The 26,362-nt window shown below is 44.4% G+C and overlaps 1 protein-coding gene across 1 annotated transcript in view; it reads left to right on the top strand.

The window, feature by feature from the left end:
* The window catches only part of Ctnnd2 (catenin delta 2), a 709,004-nt gene that overhangs the window by 387,169 nt on the left and 295,473 nt on the right, over positions 1-26,362 (top strand). Inside the window, exon 7 of the mRNA XM_050144862.1 lies at positions 12,193-12,748. Within this exon, the coding sequence (XP_050000819.1) occupies positions 12,193-12,748 (556 nt within the window). The remainder of the gene's footprint in view (positions 1-12,192; positions 12,749-26,362) is intronic.

Raw genomic sequence — 26,362 nt, 5'->3', positions numbered from 1 at the left:
TGAAATTATATGCTTTTGACCTAGAATGAAGGACCAGCAGCTTCCAGCTTTTAAATGAGGAGGTTAGTCATTTCTTAGGCACTAACTGAGTACTGCACTTACCAGGACCCCTTCCCAAGTGCTAGGACCCATCACTGGGTTCTCTAGCCCATCTCTTTCACTGACTTTTATTGTTCACCCGGATGTCTTTCCAACAAAGCTTAGAGGTGCTTGAAAGCAGGCTCTCCTTTACGTAGACCTCCAAGGCCAGGTGGACCCCGCAATGTCTGCAGAGAGATTAGATTACAGTGGCCTCATAGAGCCACTACAGCGGTCACGTGTCACTGTGCATTTCATTCCTTAAAGTGAAATCATTCTGATAATTGTATTCACAAATGACTTCTTTCCTAAAACCTTGACAGGTGTGGTTTTGTAAATGTTGCAGTCTTGTGTGCTGGGCTGTAGCTGAGTAGATAAAGCTACTCACGGACTCGAATGCTTGGCTGTCTGCCTCCCGTGAAAGCTGAATCTTTGTCGTGATGTCACAGCTGTGTACAGGGCGTCATCCTGGTTGTGGTTTGAAGACGCCAGTGAGTGGGAATGCTCAGATCTAGCTGTAGCAGGAGCCCAGTGCTGTGGTGTGGAGAGACGGGATCAAGAAGTCCTGATGGACTGTGAACTTTCCCCAGCAGAGCTGAGATGAGAGCTGACCAGCTCAACTCTAAGAAGCTTGCTGGTTATTGGTGCTGTCTACGAGCAGCTGCTTTGCTGGATAGCCCAGAAGGCCTGTAATTTGAAAGTAATAGCGTACAAATGCTGAACCAGAAAACTAGTCATTTTACCAAACCATTAGGGTTCCAGCCAGACCCCATTTCAGAAATTTCTCATTCAGATCCATTGGTTTTCCAAAGCCCCTGTGATATTTTCTGGTCAATATTCGCAATGGTGTTACATCGCTCCTTCAAGCAGGATTAATTGTTTGAATGTTCGGGAGTTAAGAAGTGCTGCAAGGGTGAGTAAGCCAAACCGTGGCTAATGGATGGTCAGTGATCAACAGTAAACATGTTTACCCATTCTCTCTACAAATGGAAGTTCTGAAGTGATGTGAATTGTTTCGGTCTTGCTCAAGGATCCTGCCCCACTGTAACTGTGAAGCAGTGTCATCGGTGTTTAAGATTCCAGTTTCAACTTTTAGAAAGAGTCTAGTTTCTCCATCCTCCTAGGAGTTTGTGGACCGGCCACTGCTAATTCTGCAGTAGGCCTTGGGGATGGATTCTGTCCTTGTTGTGTCCTCTCAGAGCCCAGTCAGTCAAAGGAATCACTGTCAGACAGCTCCTCTCTGTTACTGGCTAGACTTTCTTCAGATGCTACAGTGAATTCATGCAGTTGATTGTAGGACAGCAGATATGCAGCCCACCCGGCAAATGTCACATCCAGGAAGTGATGTAGCCTATTTTACCTCCAGCTCTCTCTCCTCCATCCCGGAGACTCTGCTCATCCAAGTTGCCCACTTACAGTTTTCCAGCAGGCTATGTGGATTGCTGCCCCTATCTGCTTGCTTCTTCTCAGCCAACATTGGCTTTTATAAGTAGTCTGAGCTTCCCTCCCCTTTACTTAATCTATGACCATCGATTCTTCAAGACATTTATTCTATGCTAGTGTATATCACGAGTCTGTGTTCTTAGGATGGTGAAGTATAGAAAATAGACATGGTTCTGGTCCTCGGGGACCCTTCACTCTAGCAGTATGCATGAAAACAAGACAATCAACACTTCAAATGAGCACCGTGCATAGTATATATCTTATTAGAAGGTGATGGTCACTGAGGGAAGGAAATGAACACAGAGAGGAAAATAAAACACTATAGAATTTCGTGGAGGAGACATTTAGGTTAGGGCACACAGGAGAGCTACATGGTTATCTGGGGGATAGTGAGTGTAATGGCCTCCGGGTGGAGTTGTCTGGCATATCAATAAAACAGCATGTAGGTGGGGCAGCCAGAACAGGGTGCACAGATTTGCAAAGTGTCAGGGGACTTAGTGGATCCTCGGTAGAGTTCATCTTAGAGTAGGTGTCTGAGCCGAGCATGACAATATGTATAAAGGGACAGTCCTGTCATATATTGTTGCATTAAGGGTCCCATTAGTGTGATTTCATGCAGAGCTTTGCCTACTGTAATTAATGTCTACGTCCTCCATAACTGGCCTAAGGCCCACAAAATTCCATCAGGTTCTTCCATCTCTCTCCCAGGGAGATTCAGCATATTGATACCAGCTTCTGAGGAGGTTGGGGAAGGAGTTAGCTAGCCTCTGTGTTTTGCTCACTTCCATGATGCAACGTTTTCTGTGTCCTACTTGAGATGCTGTACATACAGCCTATAAAAAAACCACTCTGAAAATGATTTTTCTCACGTCTAAACATAAAGTACAATCATCCGGCAAGTCACTCCTAAAAGAAACAAAATAAATGGAAATATGAAATTACATATCTGAGGACACAACCCTGGAAAAGTAGTATCGGGGCTGAGAGACTTTTTTTTCTTTTAAAGCCATTCACATGTTTCCAGGAAGGACTGGAATAGCCATGGTGATTCCACGGAAGTGGCCTGCAGGAAGCTGAGAGTCATCTGACAGGTTTCTAAGATGACCCCAAACAGTAGTGGACATTCTAGAAGAGCAACAAGCTTTTCCATGGAACAAAATTCCTCATTTCTTTTCAATGTGGCGTGTCTGTTTGATGTTACACTGACTTCATGTTTTTAAAGTCCCTGTGTATGCTATATCATAATCATCAATATGCCGATGTTCAGGTCTCCAGAGGCAGATGAGTACATTGTTGGAACACTGGCCAGTAGGTGGCTGCTTAATTAGTGATGGTAGGGTAGACCCTGAATTCCCCTAGGATGCGGAGGAGAAGACAGTTCCTACCAACGAGGCATTGTCTTCATCTCAGCATGGGAAAGGCCACTCTTACTTGCTTATTTATAAGATAAATTATATATATATATATATATATGTATATATATATATATATATCTTACCAGTACATTTAGCAAACACAGTCTTGTGTCGAATGCAAAGACTGCATCCAGCATGCAACCTTTAGAGGAGAAAGCATGTTGTTTTATGCATTTTCCTTGGCTTATCTGTGGGCTCTGGCAGGAGGGTTTTGCTTTGGTTTTGGTTTTGACTTTTTTTCCTGATAGTCTTAAAATATTTGCTTCTTGTAAATCTGCGTTTCTTGCATGACTTTCAAATCTTCTCGCCTGTTTTCCCTTTCTAGCATAAATATGTTTAATCTGGCTTTGACAATTGAAGTGTTTTTGTATTGCAGGGAGTGTATATTTGCGTTCCAAGCGAATATTTCCTTTTCTGTGCAAATATTTAGATTATTAGAATTGTCCTGATGGAGCTTTGTGCTGAAGTGAAAGTCTTATGTGATAAATTTTTGCCAGTGTTCATGTAGACTTTGAAAAGACGTGCCACTAAGATACCCTACCTATATATTATTCATGATAAATATTTATGGGATCTTTATGTCATTGTTTCATGTTTCTTCTCCACTTTTATTTCTATTGGGGCTTATAGAAATGGTTATATATAAAATGCTTATTAGAATATTTATGAGCTAATGAACCTATCAAATTTTTATTAAAGGGAGGATAAAAGACAGGAAAAGCAAGTATCTGAGGAACCAAGTAGCGCCATTTTTGTTCTAATGACATCTTTAAATCCTAAGGACTTAAGACTGGAGAGTTTGGATACTCGGTAGTACCTCCTGTCTGCATTGCTAGGGGCCCAATGGCTGGGGAAGGCTGGGGGAATCTCTCAGTATCTCTGATGTGTCCTCTCAATCTCTCTCCTCCTCTTCTTCCACACCTTTTAGCTATTTGTTTGTTTATTTATATATTTTAAAACTTCTTTACTGAATCTTTGGGGGTTTCACATCATGTACCCCAATTCTGTGCACCTTCCAGTCCCCTCATAGTCCCCCCACCCTTGTTGCATCCCCCATCCATGAAAAAAAACAAGACAAATTAAGCAAGCAACAACAACAAAATAACCCACACAAACAAAAAACCAATAAACCATAGCAGAACTGAAAACCACACCCAAAACAGCAAAATCTCTGCTTGTCCTCCTCCTCTCCTGCGTCTCTATCACCTCCTCATTCGTCCTGATCCCACTGGAGGCTTTGGTGTGTCATATGATATATCACTTTGTCCCATCAGCTTGACTGTCAACTGCTCCCTTCTTTTTTATCAATTAAAATTTTACCTTTATTTTACATCCTTACCACAACTTCCCCTCTTATTCCCTATTCTATCCCCCAACCATCCCTTTAACTTCCTCCTCAATCCACACCCCCCACCTCTGTTCAGAAAGGGGCAGGCCTCCCATGGGTGTCAACAAAGCATGGTATATCAAGTATACCCGTATTAAGGCTGAACAAGGCATCCCAGCATTAGCAACAGGTTCCCAGAAGCCAGCCAAAGCAAGGCCTTCTTCTTGCTCATTCTCCTCTCCCCTCTGTCCTCACTCTCTTCCCTCTCCCTTCCTCCTCCATTCATTACTTTCCAAATTTACTTGGGTAAAAAGTAAGCACTGTAGCAATGAGGGTGGTCTCCATGGTGATCCACAGGTGATATTTGGTCTTGTGGCATTTTAACTCAAGGGAGAAAAAATAACAATCTTCATTTTTTCAATAAAGTTGAATTTGTCAGTGAGATGCTGCCCTCAATTTTACTAGCCCTTCATTTTCCACTTATGGTACCCACCGTGGCAGCTAATGCCTTCGGGGACAATGCGGGCCCTGTACCTAGAAGCTGTCTCTTTTCTTTATGTTGTTTATCCGTTTTTATCAAAGCCAGGACCCTTGAGAGAATCTCTAGACAAGCATCACAGCATTTTATTTGACTGTTCCCAAAATCAAATCTTCCTTACAGTACCAAGATTTTTCTTCTTTGAATTTATAGACAGACCACTGCAGAGGAAAAGGTATTGTATTCCTATGGACAATGTTCGTAATGCAGAAGCCAGTTGGTTTTTTTTTTTTTTTTACAATCCAGAGAGTAAATTCAGAGAACATATTTGGGGATGTAAATTTATCCTCGTAGTTACATTTCATATAATGCATTAATAAAGCCATTTGCATTTTAGAGTCAGTGATTTTTCTCATTTGAAAGGTTGGAGAGCCGATGGCTTTGTCCATGCTTGTGTGAACTCCTGAGCGCTAGACAAATGGCTCCTGAGAAACCGCAATGACTTCTCTAAAGCTTCAATCAGCACAGAGCTGCTGTTACAAAATCACCTTACCTGATGGTTCTCAGTGACAAATCAATGTCTCCAAATAAGTCATTGCAGTGCCTTGTCCTTCAGTTTGGCTTCCATGCGTCACTGGATGACTGGTCATCACTTTACTTTCTGATCACGTTGAAATAACCTAGACCACACTGTGTTAAGATGGTTCCTGCAAGTGTCAGCCCAAGGCCTTTCTGATGCAAGCCGGTGCTACATTGCTGCACCTCTCTGTACACCCTGCATGTGGAGGCTCTGCTTCCTGATGCAAGTCAGGGCTGCATCCCCGCAACTCTCTGGACAGTCTGGATGCAGAGTCTCTGCTTCCTTTGATATGTGCTGCCCAGATTTTCCTTCAATGACCCTGCGCTGACCCAGAAGCGCTTCTTCCAACAGAGACTTAGTCACCACCATTCCAAACTGTCTTCAGAGGGGGCACCTTTAGTGACAGGTCTGCCATGTGTCATAACCACAGGAAACTGGGAAAGGAGAAAGTATGCTTTAAAAAAAAGCAGGTCACAGAATGTAGTAGGCATTCAAGAGGTTCATCTTGGGAAGCCACCAACCAGTGACTTCAGTTGTCCATTCCTGACCTCACTGTGCTAGCTGCCTAGCATTCTGGGCAAACATCATTCCTCTCCCAGAGCCGGGGGTCTTATGACTACTTCAGAAAAGTTGGCAGTTCTCACTGTGTCCTCGCAAGGACTGCCATAAATCAGACCTGTTTTATAAGATGTGGTTTCATTTAGTGTCATGGTATCCTCATGATTGGAACCCAAGATTCCTGAGAGCTTGTTAGCTGTCAGGTCACTGGAGAGCTAGCCAAAAGCACTGGGGTTTTTCTTTCTTCTCTCTCTCCTTTTCCTGTACTTTGCTTTGTTTATATTGTCAACATTCCAGGAAAAGAGAATAAAATATCGTTCAGGATCTGAGAAAAGGTCACCTTTCTGACCTGTTGCCATCCCTGGTTCTTTTGTAGCTGATTCAGTGACGATCAGGAAGCAACTGCTTGCCATGGAGGCCAGTGCAACTTACTGAACTAAACCCACTGTATTCTCAGGGTCTCCATTCTTCCAGAACAGAACAGTATCATGTTTGTGACCCAGAGAGTACACAGCACACACTCAAGTGCGATGACATGATATCCCAGAAAAGGACGGTATTCAGGAGAAGTGCTAAACTCGCTTTGAGAGCACGCCACACTGTGCCGGGCAGGTGCTCTAGTTAGTGAGTTAGTTAGTGAGTGAACCGACATGTCAACCTTGGACTCTGTTTTAGTTAAAATCTGTTTGGAAGCCATGTGTGCCTTGCCTAACTTCCATGTCCAGCGTCTTTCAGTAGTGATTGGACAGTATATCCTGTACTCAACAGTTCTATCAAAAAGACACGAATCTATTGAACACCTACAGAGAAGGCTACAACAAATAGGCAACACACACACACAAACACAAAAATAGAATATAAAATTTATAACTATAGTATAATCTGTCTGCCCCAACTAAAACTTACATTCAAAGAGATGCGCAATTTTTTTATAAAAATGTTTATGAGTGTATGCTTTCTATTTTTTTAATGATTTTCTAACAATAACTAAATAAAACTAGAACTACACTGAGCAGGTACTGAGATCCAGCCTGCTGGATGCTATTCAGTCATATTGCCTACTGGATAGCTGTTTGTCTCTGATACCTACTTCCTTCTTAGTTCCGAAGAGTGGATCTCCACTTTCTCCAGAGACAAAGAAACTGCTGTTCCTGGACTAATCCAAAGAACTATGAAGGCAGGTATAGGTAGGAACAGCCCCTGCCAGCATCCAGAACCATGGCCAAGGACAACATCAGGACCCACTCTGCTCCAATTTCTTGTGAAATGTGTTTTATTATTATTGTTCCTTAAGGGCGTCTTCAACAATGACACACTTCTTTCCATTATCATTGCTTACAAACATCACTATAAAAGGGGTCTCAGGCCTTAATTTTTAAAACATCAAATTCTGGCTAAAATCTAATCTGAAAAGTAGACCTACATAATTAGTGTACAACTCATGCTTGAGGTACAGCTGAACCCCTAGAGGAGTGGGTTAGGGTTTTGGCATCTATTGTGTATTGTTTTCAGTTCAACAGTGGTTATAATAAACCATCCTATGAACTGTGAAGTGGGTTTGAACTGCAGCCTTATGGCTCCCAAACTGGTGAAGAGTTACTAAATGAATTTATGCAATGAAACAGAAGTGGCTACATGCTCCCAGATCCCCATTTTTGCACAAATGATGAGCTGTTCTTAGACATTTATTACTCCATCAGCCTCTGTGATGGACCACAGCACCTCTGGACCATTTGTCACGAGCTGAAGATGGGCTTGTGCAGCTGTGCAGCCCAATAAGGTAGTCTCCAGTCACATGTTACTATGTAAATTGAGATTAATCATATGTATGGTAAACAGATCTTCAGCTGACGGGCAGCATTTGAAGCACTCAGGGAGCTTGTCCACCTAGTGGCAGCCGTACAGGGACATACCAGTTAGGACACTGCCCTGTACATGGCCATGCAGCTCAACAGGTACTAGTAAGGCTGGCATCCTGGGAAGGCCAAGTGATAGAGGCTTTTACACAAATGGAAACAGCAGGCTGTGTTAAATTCTCATTTCAGTGCACAGTGAATAGCAGGACTTACTGCTTCAGAGAATGCAAAATGCCATCGCCTCTTTCTCCTTCCCCTTCTCCTTGTTAAAAACTCCAAAAATCTCCCTAAAATCCTTCTATATGCCTATTTTTGAGTTGGACACCTTTGCTTTCAAAATGTCTAGAGGTAATATGGCATTTTCCAAAATTTCTACTGAATTGGGTGCCATTTGAGGAAGCTATGATTAACATTCAACAGAATTAGAACTCTTCAGATTAGACACTCCAGAAGACCAACAGAAAGGGAAGGTGTGTGCAAACCATACCTTTCCTGGCTCACACATCATTCAAACGCACAGATATTGACTAATTTTCCTACTTTATTAGTTAATCAGCTTATTAATTGAGTTAGTTCCTTTTAAAATTATTTTTATCAAAAATACAAGTGAGTTGCATGTACATTATTTCTACTCCTCCCCCTCCATGCTCCAACTCTTCCCATGTGTCACCTCTTAAATTTATGGCCTCTTCTTCTTTAATTAGAATTGTCTTACACACACAAACACACACGGGGGGGGGGGGCGGAGCAGGAGCCAAGTCCGTCCAGGGTATGTACAAGTATTATTTAGGGATGACCACTTGGGATTGCACCATCACTCGGGGAGCTCACCCTTGGAGAAACCTGATTCTTCCTCTCTCAGCAGCCTGTAGGTCTTCATCTAGGGCTGGAGCCTTGTGAGATTTCCTCTATCCGCGTTGACATGTTGGGACGTCAACTTGTGTGATCACTTTGCAGATCATGTTTAGGCAGCCACATTGTTTAGATTTCATTGGTGCAGCATCCCTCTCACATATAAAAGACAATATCTCCCAGTAGATGCCTTGTCTTGGTGCCCTGGCTCTTAAGATCTCACCTCTCCTCTTCAGCAATGATCCTTGAACCCTAAGTATAGGGGCTGCGTTGTAATGTACCAAGTGGGGCTAGGAAAACACAGTCATTAATGCTATGAATATTCACTAGCTGTGGGTCTTTATAGTAGCCTCTATCTACTGTAAAAAGACACATAAAAAGTATGCATCTTTTGAGAATTTCATACGTGCATACACTGTTTTAAAATCATACACATGCCCCTCACTCCCGGTCCTTATTTGCCCTCTACTCTTCTCAGACCCCAACATACTCCATCCAACTTCATGTCCTCTTCTTATTTTGAAATCCAACCTGTACAATTAGTGCTGTCTGTATGGGCATGAATATATGGTCATCCACGGGAGCATAGACAGCCTCCCAGGGCCACACCCCTAAAGCAAAGAGATTCTCCATTCCTCAGCAAATCTCCTGGGTGGAACCTTTGGATGTAAGGTCCCATTTGTGCAGGGACTGACTTTAGCTTACTAAGGTCTTCTGCAGGCAGCCACCTGTTGTTGCAATGGTCCTGGAGAGTCCAGAAGACACAATTGCAGAGCGCTCCTCCCTACTCCCTGACTCTTACCATCTTTTGCTCGTTCTTCCATGATGTTCCCGAGCTTTGAGAGAAGATGGGTCCCGCACAGCTGAGAGCTAAGAGGGTCACAATGACTTATTCTTTACACTCTTCCTAGTTGTCTGTCTCCATATCAACTTCCATCTGCCGCAAAAAGGAACAGCAGCTGCACCTCAATTAATTATATTTGTCAGTATTTATTAAAGAATTATGCAGTGTAATGCCATCAGTAATGTATTCGAGGGTGATTATTAGTGCCATAGAAGACATAGCAAAGTGTTTTATTGTAAGCAGGGCGCTCCCCTAAACCTTATTTTCCCACCATTATCTTCCTGTATGAAGCTCTCCCACCACTTACTAGCTGGGTACCACGGTGCAGAGATCCTGGTCAACAAACATAGCAGGGCCTCAGAAGGAAGTTGTCTATGTGCTTGTCAGATTTTTTTTTTTTTAGATCAGTGCTGTCTACCTCCCTTGGCAGACTTTTAGAAATCCTAGCTCCAGGACCTACTTCAGACCCCCAGAACCAGATGGTCTCCCATTGGTGGTTCTCAGTGTTTGGTGGTGACTCAGTCATCTAGAGAGCTTGTCCAAACAGAGGGAGCTTGGCTTCCAGCAGGGTTCCTATTCTGTTCAAGGATACACAGCACCTTCTGAAAAATGACAGCTCTAAGAAGTGGTTCTCGTGTGTGTTGGGCTTTGAAATCTCCTGGGAAGTGGATGGCTTCCCTGTCGCTTAGGTCCTACCTTCATGTTTCTGAATTAAATGTCTAGGGTAAGTCATGGCAGCTCTAAAATGTATTGGAAGTTCCTCTGGCAATTTGCACCTACAGTTCGATTTAGGATGTTACGTTCCATTCTTCTCCAAGCTTCTCTGGGTGAGACTGGACCACAACCCTGGGACTCGGGGTGGTGAGGGAGTTCTGCAGAGCTTGTAAGTCCTTAAAACTGTCAAGGCCAAAGCCATGCGCCAAGCTTGCGAACCCCTCCTTCATGTGCGCAGCAACTGCTACCAAGGTGTCCTTTGTGGACAAGGTCCTACTGTGGTGGCTAGAGAGACATTTTCGAGCACACACTTGGGGCTTGCCTTCTGCTTTTGCTTTTACTGTTAAGCTAAAATGATTCCAGTTCAGCTGGTGATACATAATGCCCCTATGAAATTCATATTAAGCATACACATAGTATATAAACAAATGTGTGAGAGAGAAATACACACATACACCTTCCACTGCGAATGTCTCTTAACAAATGGTTTTCTCCCTCACCCAAAGCTGTGTTTAGAGTGTGCATATAAGTGTGAATGTGTGTCTACGCCTGTGCATGTGGCCTGTGCCTAGGTTGGGGCGAGGACAGGAGATAGCCTCAAGTGTCAATCCCTGACTTCTGTACACCTTTCCACCACAAACACGGTCTCTCATTGGTCCTGAACTATCCGCAAGAAGCTATGCTGGCAGGCCAGTGAGCTCCAGGGATGCTTAAACTGTCCAGCTCCCTTGTAAGCAGGACCCCCATTTGTCCCTCCTTAAAGGTGGGTTTTAGGAATCAACCTGGACTCCTCAAGCTCCTGAGGCAAGAGATACCTGAGATGTCGCCCCAAATCCCAACTTGTTCTTAGTAGAGGAACTTGATGCTGTCCAGCTAAGCCCTCAGTGTTCCTCCTAACATCCCAGCCACAATTGGGAATGCTGTGTGTGTGCAGACCAAGTGCCCAGCCTCCCACTTGCCAAATGCCATCCCAAAGGGCAGAGACACAACTAAAATGTTCTATAGAGAGCACGTACCATCTCTTCTGCCCCCCTTCCCTCCAGCTCCTTGCTCTCTTCCCAGCCCAAACAGAAGTCTTTGTTCCCAAGCCTTCTTTTCCAGCTTCTCCAACACGGGGAGCAATGTTACTAGCATTTCACACACCAGGGACTCCCGGACCTTTTCTGGTCCCCTGAGGGGAAGCTTGAAGGATCAAGACTTTCTTCCCAGAAGTGGTTGGCCCTGTGGGGCTTTCATTGTGATGCAAATCTATCTCAGCACTATTCAGGGAAACCACCTTTCCCCTCGGTGATCTAACTCCACCCCAGCCCTTGTCTTTTTTGTTCTAAGTGCTGGAAAGCCACTGGCTTTCAGTTGAAAGAGGCAACTGCAGGGGCTCCTAGGAGCCTGCTGAAGAGGCCACGGACTGAGCCTTCTAGAGTCCACTTTTAAAATCCAGAAAAGAGAAGCGCTTTTTGTCATTTCAATTTTAATTGACCTGTTTCCTCTAGATTTTTTTTTTTTGATATTGAAAAACCAAGCTTACTCTTGTGAGGTAGCATTTCTCCCTCCGTTTAACTCCCCCCCCCCCCGCAAAGAGTCTTAACGGTAAGGCGTCAGAATAAATTCTAAGAAGTGCATCTCCTATGTCCTCCATCTAAGATGCGGTTCAGTCAGTTTTTGGTGACTGAAAGTATGTCTCTCGAAATAATGGGAGCATTTAATGCCTGGAGTTTTCATTAAAACTGCCAGATAGGGAGGGCGTTCTGGGCGATCACCGGTTGGGTGGCCTTTAATTTTTTATTTTTTTTTTTTTTCACTGTGACTAAAACCTCTTGGAATGCTGAGCAGAGGCTTGCCTCTTGCCCTTTGTCAGCCTGCCTTAACTAACCCGCTCCTTTCTCCTTGGAAAGGAATTAGATTGGGCGTGAGTTCGCGTCCCTCTCCTCCTGGAGCCTGCCTTTCCCGCGGCTCTGGGCGCAGAAGTTGTCCTTTGCAGCCGCGCGGGGCGGGTGGGCGGCTGCCTCTCCAGCACTGAGCGCGCGTGTTCTCTGCTCTCCCGGAACAGGGCACGACCGGTCGCGCGGGGCACCTGGCGGGGTCCGAGCCTGCACCGCCACCTCCGCCTCCGCGGGAGCCGTTCGCGCCCAGCCTGGGCAGCGCCTTCCACCTGCCCGACGCGCCGCCCGCCGCCGCCGCGCTCTACTACTCCAGCTCCACGCTGCCAGCGCCGCCGCGCGGGGGCTCCCCGCTGACCGCCACGCAGGGCGGCTCGCCCACCAAGCTGCAGCGCGGAGGCTCGGCCCCTGAGGGTGCCGCCTACGCCGCGCCGCGAGGCTCCTCGCCCAAGCAGTCGCCCAGCCGCCTGGCCAAGTCCTACAGCACCAGCTCGCCCATCAACATCGTCGTGTCCTCGGCCGGCCTGTCCCCGATCCGCGTGACCTCGCCCCCCACCGTGCAGTCCACCATCTCCTCTTCGCCCATCCACCAGCTGAGCTCCACCATCGGCACCTACGCCACCCTGTCGCCCACCAAGCGCCTGGTCCACGCGTCCGAGCAGTACAGCAAGCATTCGCAGGAACTGTATGCCACGGCCACCCTCCAGAGGCCGGGCAGCCTGGCAGGTAAGGGGACTGGCGCTCTGGCGCAGCTCACCTAGGTGCACGGTGGGGAACAAGGGGGACTGGATCCAAGCAGCAGGTCTGGGCATGAGTTGGGACCAATTGTCAGATTCTGGGGCTGTGGGAGTTGTCAAGGCTTGTCTAAAAAGACTGTCGGCATCCTTCTTTAGGTGTGCCTATAGTGTGGTCTCTCAGCCTCTAACACCCACCCGTCTTCCCTCTTTCCTCCCCGGAGTCTAAAGACTTAAACAAAGCAACGAGGTTAATGTAGTAGGACCACATAGACCCGTTACTTGCATCCAGAAAGACACCCAGGAGCTATCCCAGCGGATAAGCTCAGAGTTAGTTGCCAGAGAAAGTTAGATTTCCCCTCCCCACCCCGGAATTAAATTCTGAGCTTACATGCCGCAGAGTAAAGTAACCAATAGGGAAGTGTCTTTAACCTGTTACCTGTTTCATTATAGACGTGCTTAGGGTGGGGGTAGGGGGCGCACGGGGCGGGGGGGGGGGGGGGGGGGGGGGGGGGGGGGGGGGGGGGGGGGGGGGGGGGGGGGGGGGGGTTGCTTTCCTCTGGCAGGGCGGAAGAGGTGACATTTGTGTGGTGCCTGGCCCTGTCACAGACTAAGCTGAGCTGATGACTCTGCTGTTCTCAACATATGCTCAGCTTAAACAAGGCACTGTGATTGAAAGAGGAACGCTCGCTCCTTAAGCACCTGACAAGTCATCTGGATTTATTGCCTAGTTCTTCCCTTATAGAAGTATTCGGTGATTTTGTGGCTCTAGTAACAGATGCTGTGCTCCTGTGTTTCTTCTCTTGACACAAACAGATGACTGTGAGGATAAATAGGATAAAAAAGAGGGAACTTGTTGCAGCCACAAGGCAGGTGGCCCAGGGCATCTTTAATTCAAACACAGTAATTGCCAGCGTGGACAAGCCTAGCTTAGCCAGATGTGGGCTGGGGTATGTTGCCTATGTGTTTACAGAACTGAAAATAATCGCTCTGTCTGCATCGCTTGGAGAGTGACATTTTGGAGGTGCCCAGATCACTCTCATGTAGTCACCAATTTGAAAAGCAGCCTGAGAGACAGGCACCAAACTTTAAATTTATGAGGTCAGACCAAGAGACAAAGAAGTGGGAAGGCATAGGAGACTAAAGCCCGGAGACCTCATCTCCCCACCCCCTCTGCCGCCAATTACTGTGGAAAAGATTCAAGGACTCTCGGTCCAGACTAAAGGCCATTTCATTTCTGAGTTTACTTGATGAAAGAAAGTAAGAGTAGTTTTGTTGTTGTTGTTGTTTGCTTGTTTCTTTTGGGGGGATGGTTCCCAGCTCTTCCTGTACCTGCTAATGTGTGACAGACATGTGCCTGTTACATTGTGACCACCACAGTGAAGCAGAGAGTCTGGCCAGGTAGCTGAATATGTGTGGTCTTGGGGAAGGGTTTAGGGAGTGGAGACACAATAACCAAGAACTCAACTGTCCCTTGTATTGTTGACTCTAGAAAAGTGATTGAATTTTGAAAATGGTTGATACTTTGATGTCTGCAAAGAGTTTTTCAAAGGTTTTGCTGCTGGTGGTGGTGATGGTGGTGGTGGTGGTGGTGGTGGTCCGGGTGTAGGTGTGCATTCAAGTGTCTACTGGTTAGAGGTTAGGATACTTCTCTATTTCTCTGGCCAGAAAGAGAGCTCCAGTTGACCAGTATACTTCCTCCCATCTGTTCCCCATTTTCTGGCCATATCTCATTTTTGTTACCTAGTGAGAAAAAAAAAATATTCCATGTGCCATTGAAGAACCTTAATTTTAGAGTCGCAATGAACATTTTAAATGTTTGAATTGGTTTGTTTCACGTACGTGTTAAAATATTCATTTAGAGACGTCTCCATGCAAATTGATACTGGTGGTTTTGAGTTCAAAATTATCCTGTCAGAGTATGTGAACATTGGACTTGAATAAGATTTCGTGCTCCATTTAGAAAATAGAGACCCATGCCTGGCCCACGGGTGATCTAGGAGAGAGGCTATGGTGTGCGTGAGCTCACAGATAACAGAGCTTTCATGCTCTGTGTCTGATGTCCTGTGTTTGAAACCGGTCTCAGCATCATAAAGTTGGAAGTCGCCTGCTCTGCTGATTGAAATTTCACCAATACACTGAGACTACAAAGTAGATTTTGTCTCAGCTAAGGATTGGGAGATCTGTCGCTGACAACTAGAAGTATCAATAGAGGAGAGGGGCACTCCTTAGTAACAAATTTCACATTTCTTCAGTACGTGGCTCTTGTGTACCACCCCCGGTTCGGTCTCTGGAGATTATGTAGGCTCTGAAATCTCTAACCTCCTCTCAAATAGAGAGGACAGAAAATTATTTTTAAAAAGAAATACTTTCAATGGCGTGACTAAGGAAGGCTCTTGTCAGGAAGTGACTTTTGAATCTTTTCTGAAATGGTGAGCCAGTTAACCCTGTGGGTGCTGGGGAAGGGTGTTCTGACCAAAGAAAGGTGAGTTCAAAGGCTGGGGCCTGGGAGTGTGCCTGCTATGCACAGCGGAAAGCAGTTAGCAGGAGGAAGGCTTGGCCATCCAATGAGATGGGGGATTTTCCAAGGGGTTGGAGGGGAAGGATCAGGAAAGCCTTATCTTCCCTTGAGGGCAGGAGCCCAGGTGACATAGCCTAGCTTAGTTTGTAACGGGCTCATTCTGGCTCATGTATTAGAAATAAAATTCGAGGATCAAGGGCAAAAGTAAGACTGTAATTCAGGAGTTATTACAGTCATCTAAGTCAGAGTTAACTGTGGAAGCATTATACTTAATTGAAGGTGATGAAGAACAGGCGTGTGTGTGTGTGTGTGTGTGTGTGTGTATGTATGTACAAGTCTGAATGCCAATGTGATTTTCTCACGAGCTAGGTGATGATGGTCAGAAAATGATTACCAAAATAACAGAGTTTCGGTGGCGGAGATGGAGCAGGTTCCAGAAGCGCGTGTGTAGGTGTAGGTATGGGGAGTGTGGATTAATACTAACACCTTGGTTTGCACAAGTGTTGGCGTTCTGCCAGGACCCCTGTGCACACGTCACATAGAAAGTTTTACTTGGGACTTGTTTTATTTAGCTAAAAGGATGTCAAGCATTGCAAAATGCTGCCTAAGGATTTCAGGGTGTGAGCTGGAGAAAACTCGACATCCACCTTCTCTCCTGGATCTTACTGGTGACTGCACCTTACAAATGCTAGCCCAAGATTTCAGAGATTTCACAACCTGAGTTAAACCCAGGAAAGTGTAAGTTTTTGAATCTTAAGTCATTAGACACCCCTAATCTCTTAGTAGTTTTTTTTTTCCTTGTGCAATTATATCTTATTTTATCATAAAAACCTGAATGGAAATCGGCTCTGCACCATGGGAGGTCCTGAACTTAAAACACCTGCCTACGTCATGTGGGCAGAGGGGGTACTATAGTATTTGCTCTTCCTATTTGACAAGTGACTGAGGTGATATATGTGAAGTATTTGTGTATTTCTGACTGGTTAAAAGTTAACCTTAGAGTCATCTACCAGGTAATCAACATGGGAGCTTAGAAATGGCTGGAAGAAACTGTGTGTTTTGCAATAGGCAGAAGGAAACTGTGCTGAACTGGTTGGTAAGCATGCCCCATGCTGGGGTTAGCATGTAAAGGAGGCATGGTGCCTGTGTTCAAAATGCATAGCTTTCATTGAGGAAAGTTAAAAAAAAAAAAAGTCTCCCACTGCAGTGTCGGTTGACCTGGAAGTCACTGCGTAGCTCAGGACAGCTCTGAACATACAGCAGTTTCTCCGCTCTGCCTCTGCCTTGGCCTCCAAGGTGCTGGGATTTCAGTCACAAGTCACCATTCTCAAGTTTTCAATAAAACCGCTCCAATTTCAGTTTTAATGCCAGTGTAGAATGAGACAGAGCTTAGTTGTGATGGGAAAATCCATAATAGGCCAATTAGTGGGATCACATGTGTGCCTAGGATGTGTCCTTAAGGAGACCATCCCAGAGTCTTAACTGTGAATGAGGAACTAGTCCAAAATAGCTGAAACGAACTCCAAACTTTGGTGTGTTTTTGTGGCGAGGGGCAGGGGCAAGACATGTCAGGGGAGTGACCAGAGAGGAGAGCACAGGAGAAGAAGAAGTGGATCTGCCCTGAAGGACTTGCGATGGCGTCCTTTCTGCAGGTGGCTGGCAAGGCCATCTTGGCCTGTCGGCAACTGTTCTGGGAGCTCTGTGCGAGATGGGTCAAAAATAATGAATGCGCAAGCCAACAGGAAGGGCTTAAAACTGCTCTCTCCACCTGACCCAAGTATCACCACGATCTCCTGCTTCTGTAAAGGGGTGACACTCAGTGCTGGTCACGTGTAAATGGTACAGGAAGGAAACTCTACAGATGACAGAACTTGCCTTCCACCCTGTTCTCTCCACAGTCTCGTCGCTTAACTCAGTTTTCTGTACAGTGAGTTCAATGCCTTTATCTTAATGAATGAACAAATTAAATGTGAATTATGAGCAAAACTCTACTGGAGAACACATTATGCGATAAAGCATTTGCTATGCAGCCCTCAGTGGGCTGCACTCTGCAATGTGAGGATCATGTGGTCTCCAGCAACTGATGGGGGTCACGTGATTTTTACCTCCACCCAGGTCATGTGATTTTTACCTCCACCCCTCAGAGTTGAATGCTGAGGCTCAGAAATGATGTATTCCTTCCGATGTATGCCTTCAGATGGCAGGAATGTCATTTAACCTGGGCAGTTTTGATTAGAGTCTTCATAGTCTAAGCGATACATAATTCATGAGTAGAAAGCATATTTTTCTGTCACGAAAGAAAAATAGTAAAGCCATAGATTTATTTTTGCCTACCAGTATAAGGTTTTAGTGTATGTAAATCTCCAATGATTTTAAAGGAAACAAAGGCCTCTCCCTCCCAAAAATAGTTCAGCATCTTATTGAGTATGACTTCACTTGCGCCAAATTTTGTTCCTTTTTGTGAAGAAAATAACATGATCTGGGTTTAGAGCCAAATTAATCCTGTTAGAAATACAAATACAAGTTGTAAATATGTATTGAAGTTGTCAAGCTTCAGAAGCTTACTTTGAGAGGGAAATTACACATGCAATGTAAATTCTTAGCCAGCAATTTCCATGGGGATTTCCCTTATATGGAGAATTATTTAGTCAAGACATGATCATCTCGTATTCCAGCCAGATGGACCTAAACCATCCTGCTTGGAGTGGATCAAGTACTGTAAACCCTGAGTTCTAGTAATTTGGAGATAACATTCAGTCCCTGGCTTACTGTGGCTCCCAGGTCTCACTTGTTTAGTAAACCAAAGGGAAAGTGCCGATCAAAACCCCTGTAGGGTCTGCTGTGCTCCACGGGTTTCCTAGAGGAGATGGTCCAGGAGGCGAAGGGCGTGGTCACAGGGAATGGGATGCCCGGCTCCTGTTCTTTACGTCCCTCTTCCTGGAGATGATGGTGTCCTAGCCTGTGGAAGAGAACAGGATGAGTCTTGGAAGCATCTGCTCACTCAAGCACTAGACAGCGGTGAAAATGAGACCTTAAACAAAAACCATTCGGGTTTGCATTTTCTGCTTATTATTTGATCAGCTGAGATCTTTTAATCGATACCTCAACTTGGTTAAGAAGACATCCTCTCAGCTGTACCATCAGCAGGTCTCTTAGGAAGAGGCTTCCTGGGCAGCTCTCCAAGCCAGCAGACGTTTGCATTTTCCCTGGCTAGGCCCCTCACCCAACCATCCTAGAGCTTTTGTGCTGGAAGACCAGGTCCTGCCTGGGACATTTGAATCTGTGGCGAATGTATCTCTCCTGCATGTGGTGGTTACACTCTGGGATCCCGTATCTCCACCTACTTGGGGAGTGCAGGCCATTTACCACATAGTGACCATCTTCTTCAAAACCTCAGCACCCCTACTTTACCATAGAGCAGCCATAGTCTTGGCGTTTTCTTGGAGGCACATGCCATATGTTCCCTTATCCACAGGAAGGCAGACACCTGACTGCAACACACTGTCCTTCCTATGGGCAAGTCAGCCCTGTGAAAGTCTGTCTGGCTAGCAGTGCAGAATTCCCAGAAGAATCAGATCCTCCCGTAGCTGTAAGCTCTGTCAATGGACGTCTGCATTGCAGTCTCCTTGCTGTCTAACTTCTATCCAATCAATGTCCAGGAGAAACAGATGTGGGGAAAGTGCTGCTTTCAGAGTCCTCTTCCAGGACGTTCATGGCTACAGCCTTGAACCTGAGTTCACATTGCTTGGAGGCCTCAGAGGCCTTGCTATCACCATCCGATCCTTCCCACCTCATACCGTCCCTGCCGATGAAACTGCAGTAAACAGATTGACTTGTTTGAGAAAGAGAAGTGGTATCTTCCTATTGAATTCTTATAATACAGGTGGATATTTGTATCATATTTAAATTTAGACTGAGAAAGTCTAAACTAAAACCTAAACTGCAATCACAAGTAGGGGTTCAGCTGGTAGCCTCTGCCTCGGATTTGCGGTCCTGTTTCCTCACACACCAGCCCCAAATGCAGATGTAAGGGTGCAATGGGAAATGAAGTCCCAAAAGAGACAGAACGTGAACTCCAGATCACTGGTGAGCAAATAAAGCATTTGTAAAAACCGGAAGTTAGGAGTTAGACTCAAGCTGGGGCTTCTGAGGACTCTGAGACATGGAGCTGAAGTTGTGGGGGAGGAATTGAAAGTGAATGTTTGCCACGATCAATCCTAAATTGGTATCCATCTTTCCCTCTGTCTCTTCTCTCCTGCCAGAATGGCTAGGGCTTACTCCGGGAATAAGTAATGGGAGTGTTATCTTGAATACTACCATAAACGGTGTTAGAGTTAGACTCCTGATCCAGATGTTAGCATCCTGGGTGAGGTGCAAATCCCACAGGCACACACAGGGGTTGGGAGGAAGGAGGGGGAGGATGCTTACCTCCCAGTCGCTATGGAGGAAGGTGCCATCATGCACGACCCTCCCTCTTTATCCTCAGTTCATACTTGGAAACCACACTTCTGTTCGCACCGCGCAAAGAAGCTGCCACTGGGTTTTTCTTCCTCAAATATGATATATTAACAAGGATTACAGAGGAATGGAGAGAATTATTGGCTTGAAAAAGAGAGACCAAAATAGAAAAATAAATTATCTCTTAGAAGAAACAGATAATTTAAGGGATGTAAGAGATTAAAAGAAATAAGCAAAAACTTTAGGTCTGGCATTGAAGAGGATTTAGGAAGATCTTGAATTCATTAAATAAAAACTGAATAGGATATGTAGAAGAAGCACAGAACATGAAAATCCTTTTAGGCTGTAAAAACATAACTCATAAAACTGAAAACAAATGATAAAATGACTGGGAAATAGCTAAGGACATAGCCCAGGAGGTAGAGAATAAAGAAACAGAGACAGAAAATTGAAGAGTAATGCAAGAAGAACCAAGACAACCTTGGGAGATATAATGTATGGCTGGGGTCTCCGAAAAGGAGTAGAGGAGGTAAATTATCAAAGTCATAAGGTAGAATTCCTCAGGGCTCATGCCTTAGTCAGAAACACCTTGCACTAGGAACTGAAAATGTTCCTGTTCCACATCATGAAAATTCAAAGCTCCAAGATAAAAAAGACCCCAGTGTCTCTAGAGAGAAATAAAAGACTTTACTTGACTAAGCAGTCACAGTTTTGGACAGCAGAGAACAGGAGGTGCTGCCTGAGGAGCTAAGGGAGTAATTCTCAACCCCCAGATCGACACCCAGCCTGCTTCCCATTGTGAAGGAAAAAAATCAAACATGCTCTAGCTTGTAGCTTTTCAGAAAAGCCATCCGCTCCGCACACTGTCCTAGAAAAGCTACCACATTTGAAAAATGTTTCCTAGCTAAAGAAAAGCATGAAATGGGAGGAAACAACATCCAGAAATAAAGCATACTGACTAGAAGCAGCAAAGAGAAGTCCAGGAAAAGGCCCCAGGCAGGAGGTTAGGAAGCCAGAGAAGGGAGGCTCAACCCAAGTCCCAGAGGACAAGTAAAATGGAAATGTCAGTATCTAAAGACAAACAACCTGAAACAGCAACCAGCTCTATTGCAGATGGAGACTAAAGAGTTGTTAGACTTCATAGAGTTCTGTAAATCCAGAAGGCAGCGGTTGAGAGATTTAGCACGTAGACAGATGTATGGGCATGTAGCTCCATCCCTTCTTAGCTCTCCCATGTTGTGCCATTTAAGTGAAGCCACAGTAATTTAAAGAGCATGACTTTCATGCCCGGCACTCTTCTCAGGGATGGGGACTCACCTGTGAGCAGCAGAGGCCAGAGCCCTGATGTTCTATCAAGGGTCAGACAAGACCAATCATGGGTAGAGACTAGGGAACACAGAGATCAGAGACAAAAGTTGCTGGGGACACTTCACAGAGCAAACCTTTGAAGGAAGGAGAGAGGAAGTACATTGATATTGAGAAGAGCATCTGAGGCAAAGAAAACATGGAACCCATGGGGTCTGAGGGAAAGCAGTGCACCGCCCATTGGGATGTAAGATGGTATTTCTCAAATTGTTGGCTTGCTTTGCAGTGTAAGAAAAAGAGAAGAATGACAATTGGTAGCTTTAAAACATTCTATGAGGTCTCACTATCCCTTGTTTAGCATGTCCACAAGTGAAACAGGCTTCCTAATCAGGTTTTGTTTCCAAGGACATCATAATGTCTGGCTCTTCCGGGCATTCAAATATACACAGGTTGGAACCCAGGACTTGAGACTCGTCTTAGTGGAAAGACAGAACAAATTTGTGTAACACAACTTGATATGAGAAGGGATCTGATTGGAGGAAACCTAAGAGAGAGGCATATAGGGGCCAGGGAAGGATTGTTAAAAGAGGCAACTTTCAAGGTGCATTGTATCCCATAAGCACAAGAGAGGAGTTAGCATAGCTCCACACACGAGAGGAGTGGCTCCACACTTGTGGGGATGCCTGAACAGACGATTCGTGAGTCTTGGGTACAATGCTTTGACTCCATTTGTTTGCATCCTGTTGCCATCACAACATACTTGACTCTGACTACAAAGAAGTGTAGTTTAGGTCAAGGTTTTAAAGGTTGACAGATTATGAAGGATTACATCATCGATTTGGCCTCTGTTGAGAGCCCCTTACGTCATGTCACTATGTGACAGGTGACTTCAGAAGGACAGCATATGGGAGAAAAGTCACATGGTAAGAGAGGCAGCAAGAGATTCAGGAGCCATGGTTTTTCGTTTGTTTGTTTGTTTTGTTTTTGTTTTGTTTTAACAACCCATTGACTCAGCATATAACCCGAGTTCCACAAGAACTGTCTCAATCATGTTCACAGGCAACATTGTCAGTAACTGACTTGTCTTACAACTAAGCTAGGCCCCCTCTTCTTATGTACTGATGGTTGAAACCATCAGTACATACCCACTCCTAAGACCGATCTTCCAACAAGTCACCCTTGGAGACAAACTATACCCAAACCACAGCAGAACCACACATCACATTTTGTTTTTAAAGCAAGGGCCAATTTTTATTTCTGAAAGAATACTTCCTCTAGAAATCCAAATAGGATTCTTTGCTTTACCCTAAGGGTCCCCAAGAGAATGTGGATGAATACTGACAACAACAGAGACTGGAGGCAAAGTGAGGGTATGTGAGGAAATTAAAGAGGAATCAATTAAAAAAGGATTGCTTCTGGGAACAGAAAAATGCACCAAATGCCAGGAAATTTCCTTGTTCTTTGAGAAATAGGCCGCGCGGTGAATGAGCCCCGTGGTTTACTGGTACTGTAAGTGTTTCTTCAGGGTGCAGAGAGATGGATAGGACACCAACCATCTGCTGGGAAATGTTTTTCTGTACAGTCTAGAATGGCAAAAAGAAACCACGGAATGGGAACAGAGAGACTCAGAAACAGGAATCTGCGTAGCTGGGATGCCAGGACTGGGCCTGGATGCTGTCTCCTCAACAGCCAACTGGAGAAAATTTAGTTGACACTGGAGTTGTTGGTGATATTTAGATACTTTTAACTTCAGAACCTTTTACTTTTGACACCTAAGTTAATGGGACATTAAGGAGAAAACAGAATAAGCATACATATTCCCTGAAGATTAACTCAAGTGGAAATATCTAAAATCTCTGTAGGCTGATGTCAGTGTATGGGTCATTATAAACATTCACTATGATAAGTACTGACTTTGACACCAAGAAGAAAAAAAGCAACAAATGTACAGAGTGCTCATTTGGGCTCCTAAAAAGCAACTAATGAAATCTCTGTACGTGTAGAACATTATATCATATGCCTCTTCCAAAAGATGTCAAATCGACAAATATGTTGGCTGCCTATGGTAAACAAACTAGTGAGTGAAATTGTTTTAGGTGACAGATAACCAAAAACCATGCTAATAGTGACCAAAATGTGAATTCAAAGGAATACCAGATTTGTTAGTCAGTTAATGTTGCTATCATTAAAATATCTAAATTTTTTTTTAAAAAGAAAGGAAACAAGAAGACCTCAAGAGTGAAAGATTTATTTAGCTTCCAGTGTCAGAAAATTCAGGAAGAGCTCAACCGAGTGGCTCACCTCACACCAGACATGAAGCAGAGTGATGAAGTTATAGGATGGAGCCAGGGCAAGATGTCATCCCTGAGGAATCACCCCAGTGACATCCTTCACAACTCTGTCTCACCTTCCACAATTCTTCCTCCCAAGCTTCTTCTGAAATCTTGAATTTATCAGTGAATTAAACTATCCATTAGACCAAAGTCTCCATGATCTGATATCTCTGGGAACACCCTCTAGAAATAACCAGAGGTATTTCACTGATCTCCTGGGTGTTTCTTAATCCAATCAAGATGGTAACCAAAATTAACCATCATACAATACAGGTTCTGCCTAACGTGTGCAAAATGATAGAAATCAACCAAGATCCACATCAGAGAGGTGACTATGGGATATTCTCAGCAGAAGAAAGGTAACTCTGTTGGACATTCTCCCACAGAGAGAGAATGTCTTTCCTTAGCCCTGAGCCTCTTGGCTCTCTAGGAAGTGTGTCTGTCTCTCTTGGGTCTCTATCTATGGATACCTGTAAAGCAGGCCACAGTGTAACCCTGGGAAATAAGATTCTAAAACCAGACAGGATCTGTTCCATAATTTTTCTTGACCTTAGGCAGTATAGTGTGGACCTTCCAGGAACCCACAGCAAAGGGAATCTAAAGAAAACCTTCAATAATTTGACTAAGGAGCAAGTTTGAACAAACCATTTCCGTTTCTGCTGCCTGTGTAAATATCTTCAAAGAGACTTTCCAGCCTTGTTTTCTGCCTGCTAGTCCTCACAGATGGTCTCTGAGCCTAAGGAAGCAGATTACCACAGAGGTAGACTCAATGCTGAGCTTTAAACAGCAGTTTCTCAGTCCATCCTTAGATGTCTATGTATGGACTGGCAACATGGTGTAAGGAGGTGAACCACCCACACCAAAAGAAAGAAGCATACATTTCAGCAGTTATTGTAAAAAAGCTGAAGTCATTGTTCTTTCTCCTTTTGATGAAACACACACATATGCACTATGCACATGCTATACATATACGCTCATTCATTCAAGTTTTTGCTCAGCTGGTTAGGTATAGAAAATCTCTTAGCCTTCTCTGGTTATTCCATGTTGATGTATTTATTTTAGTTGCTTTAAAAATAACCACAAATGTCATCATTTTTATACAACGTAAATTTGCATGTCACAATTCTGAAGGCTAAGTGATCTAGGACTAGAGGGGCAGTAGATTCAGTGTGGAGGGAAGCCCACTTTTGGTCCACTGGTGGGTCCCTGAGAGAACATTCTAGGGCATATTTTATAAGAGCCCAAAATCTCAGGAATGAGGACTCTGTCTCATCCGTGTTTAACATCTTGATTTTAGAGTCAACTTCAGAATTTGTGGAAGATACGAGCGTAATGCCGCGCTCCCCGATGAGCTTGTCGCTGTCGCGTACTGACAAATAGCCCCAACTCTGGTTGACAATGCACTGTCACGTTTACTCCCTTGTGGAACTTTCTATCCTAGAGACGTGTCACTTGTACCATGGGATCCTCTTCTCAGATGACTGACAGCTCGTCAGTGTCTTTTCTGAATAGAGACATCTGAGAAATGGGATGGGGGCATTGCAGCTAGACACTGGTGCTTTTCATGGAGGCTATGGTGAAGCTGATGTTTTCAAAAGGGCAACTGGCATCCAGTGGGTCGTGATAGCTACTCAGTCCAGAAATTAATTAAGCTTTAAAACATATGTAATCAAAAACACATTCTAGAACTTTTAGGGAAGAATCAAAAACAAAATCCAAAGCCTCCTGGAAACTGCACATTTCCTAGTATACATCCTGTCATCTCAAAGCCTTTTTGTGCACCAAATTCGATATAGGTAAAATTATCAAAATTAATAAAACATCAACAAACAAAGAAATTACTAAATGTATACATAGTGAATAAATAATGTACTAGGTCTATCCCTGTCACTTTGTCTTTGTAAATGATGTTGTAAATTAATGTGTCTTTATCTTATCAAAGCCACGAAGCCCTCTCTCTCCTAGTTAAACCACTACAGAAAGACAGTAGAGAAAACGCATTGCACTTGCGTGTTTTTGAAGCTCAGTGTCTAATTCTTAAAAGGAGTTTGCTCAGCCTATGTATGCTATAATAAAAGCAATCTAACAAAGGGCTTTTGTTTAAGATAGAGAATGTAATCCATCTCCAGTCACGTATCTTAAGAATTGCATCCCAGTGTGGTTTTGCACCCCTTTAATTCCAGCACTTAGGAGGCCTAGGCAGGTGGAGTTCTGTGAGTTCAAGTCCAGTCTGGTCTCCTTGTGAGTTTCAGGCCAGCCAGGGGCTACACAATAAAACCTTGTCTCAGAATCTCAAAAAGCAAACAAGCAAAACTGTAATTCATGAAGACTTCTGCCTGCTGATTTCCCCCTTTGTTGAGCCGACCTCTTCTTCTTTCCCCTCTGAGAATTTCCTTTGTGGCCTGGGGCAGAAGCCACAGAACCTAAAGGGAGACAACCTTGTTCCCCTGGTACTTTGAGGAACTAGTGAAACGTGACTTGAAGTCTCAGCCTGCCTGTGCTGCATAGCTGTGAAGATGTGCTCTGCCCACCTTGCCCTAAGTATTCCCCATGGACACACCCAGGATTATCTATAATAATCTGACCAGGACTTAACAGTGCAGGTGCTAGGAATGCTAAGATGTTAAGAATGCACTGATGAGGTATCCCAAAGCAGCAATTGAAAAATGAAAGAATACTCACTGAGTTTCATCCCTCTTGTTAATATAGACAAGTTTGCGTGTGCTTATCAGACTGACCACTAAAAACTCTGGGAAGTGACTAATTAATACATTGTCAAATCATAGATTGTTTTCATCAGCAGTTAATTAAGACAACAAGGAGGAACCAGTGAGCCAAACTTGTGGTCTGTTCCAGCCAGGGAAGAAATATATTTTGAAGCAAATTATAATAACTATAAAACTCCTCCCAGGTAAAAATTAAATTTCATATGCTGAGCTTCTTTGCTTGTAGATGTCCAGACATTGTAATTATAAGTATGAATATGTTA

Source organism: Alexandromys fortis, unplaced genomic scaffold (genome assembly GCF_014885135.2).
Source record: "Alexandromys fortis isolate MF-2015 unplaced genomic scaffold, M_Fortis_MF-2015_v1.1 scaffold_52, whole genome shotgun sequence".
Lineage (NCBI taxonomy): Eukaryota > Metazoa > Chordata > Mammalia > Rodentia > Cricetidae > Alexandromys > Alexandromys fortis.
Note: the sequence above shows the minus strand (reverse complement) of the source record. Positions and strands in the feature narration are given on the sequence as shown.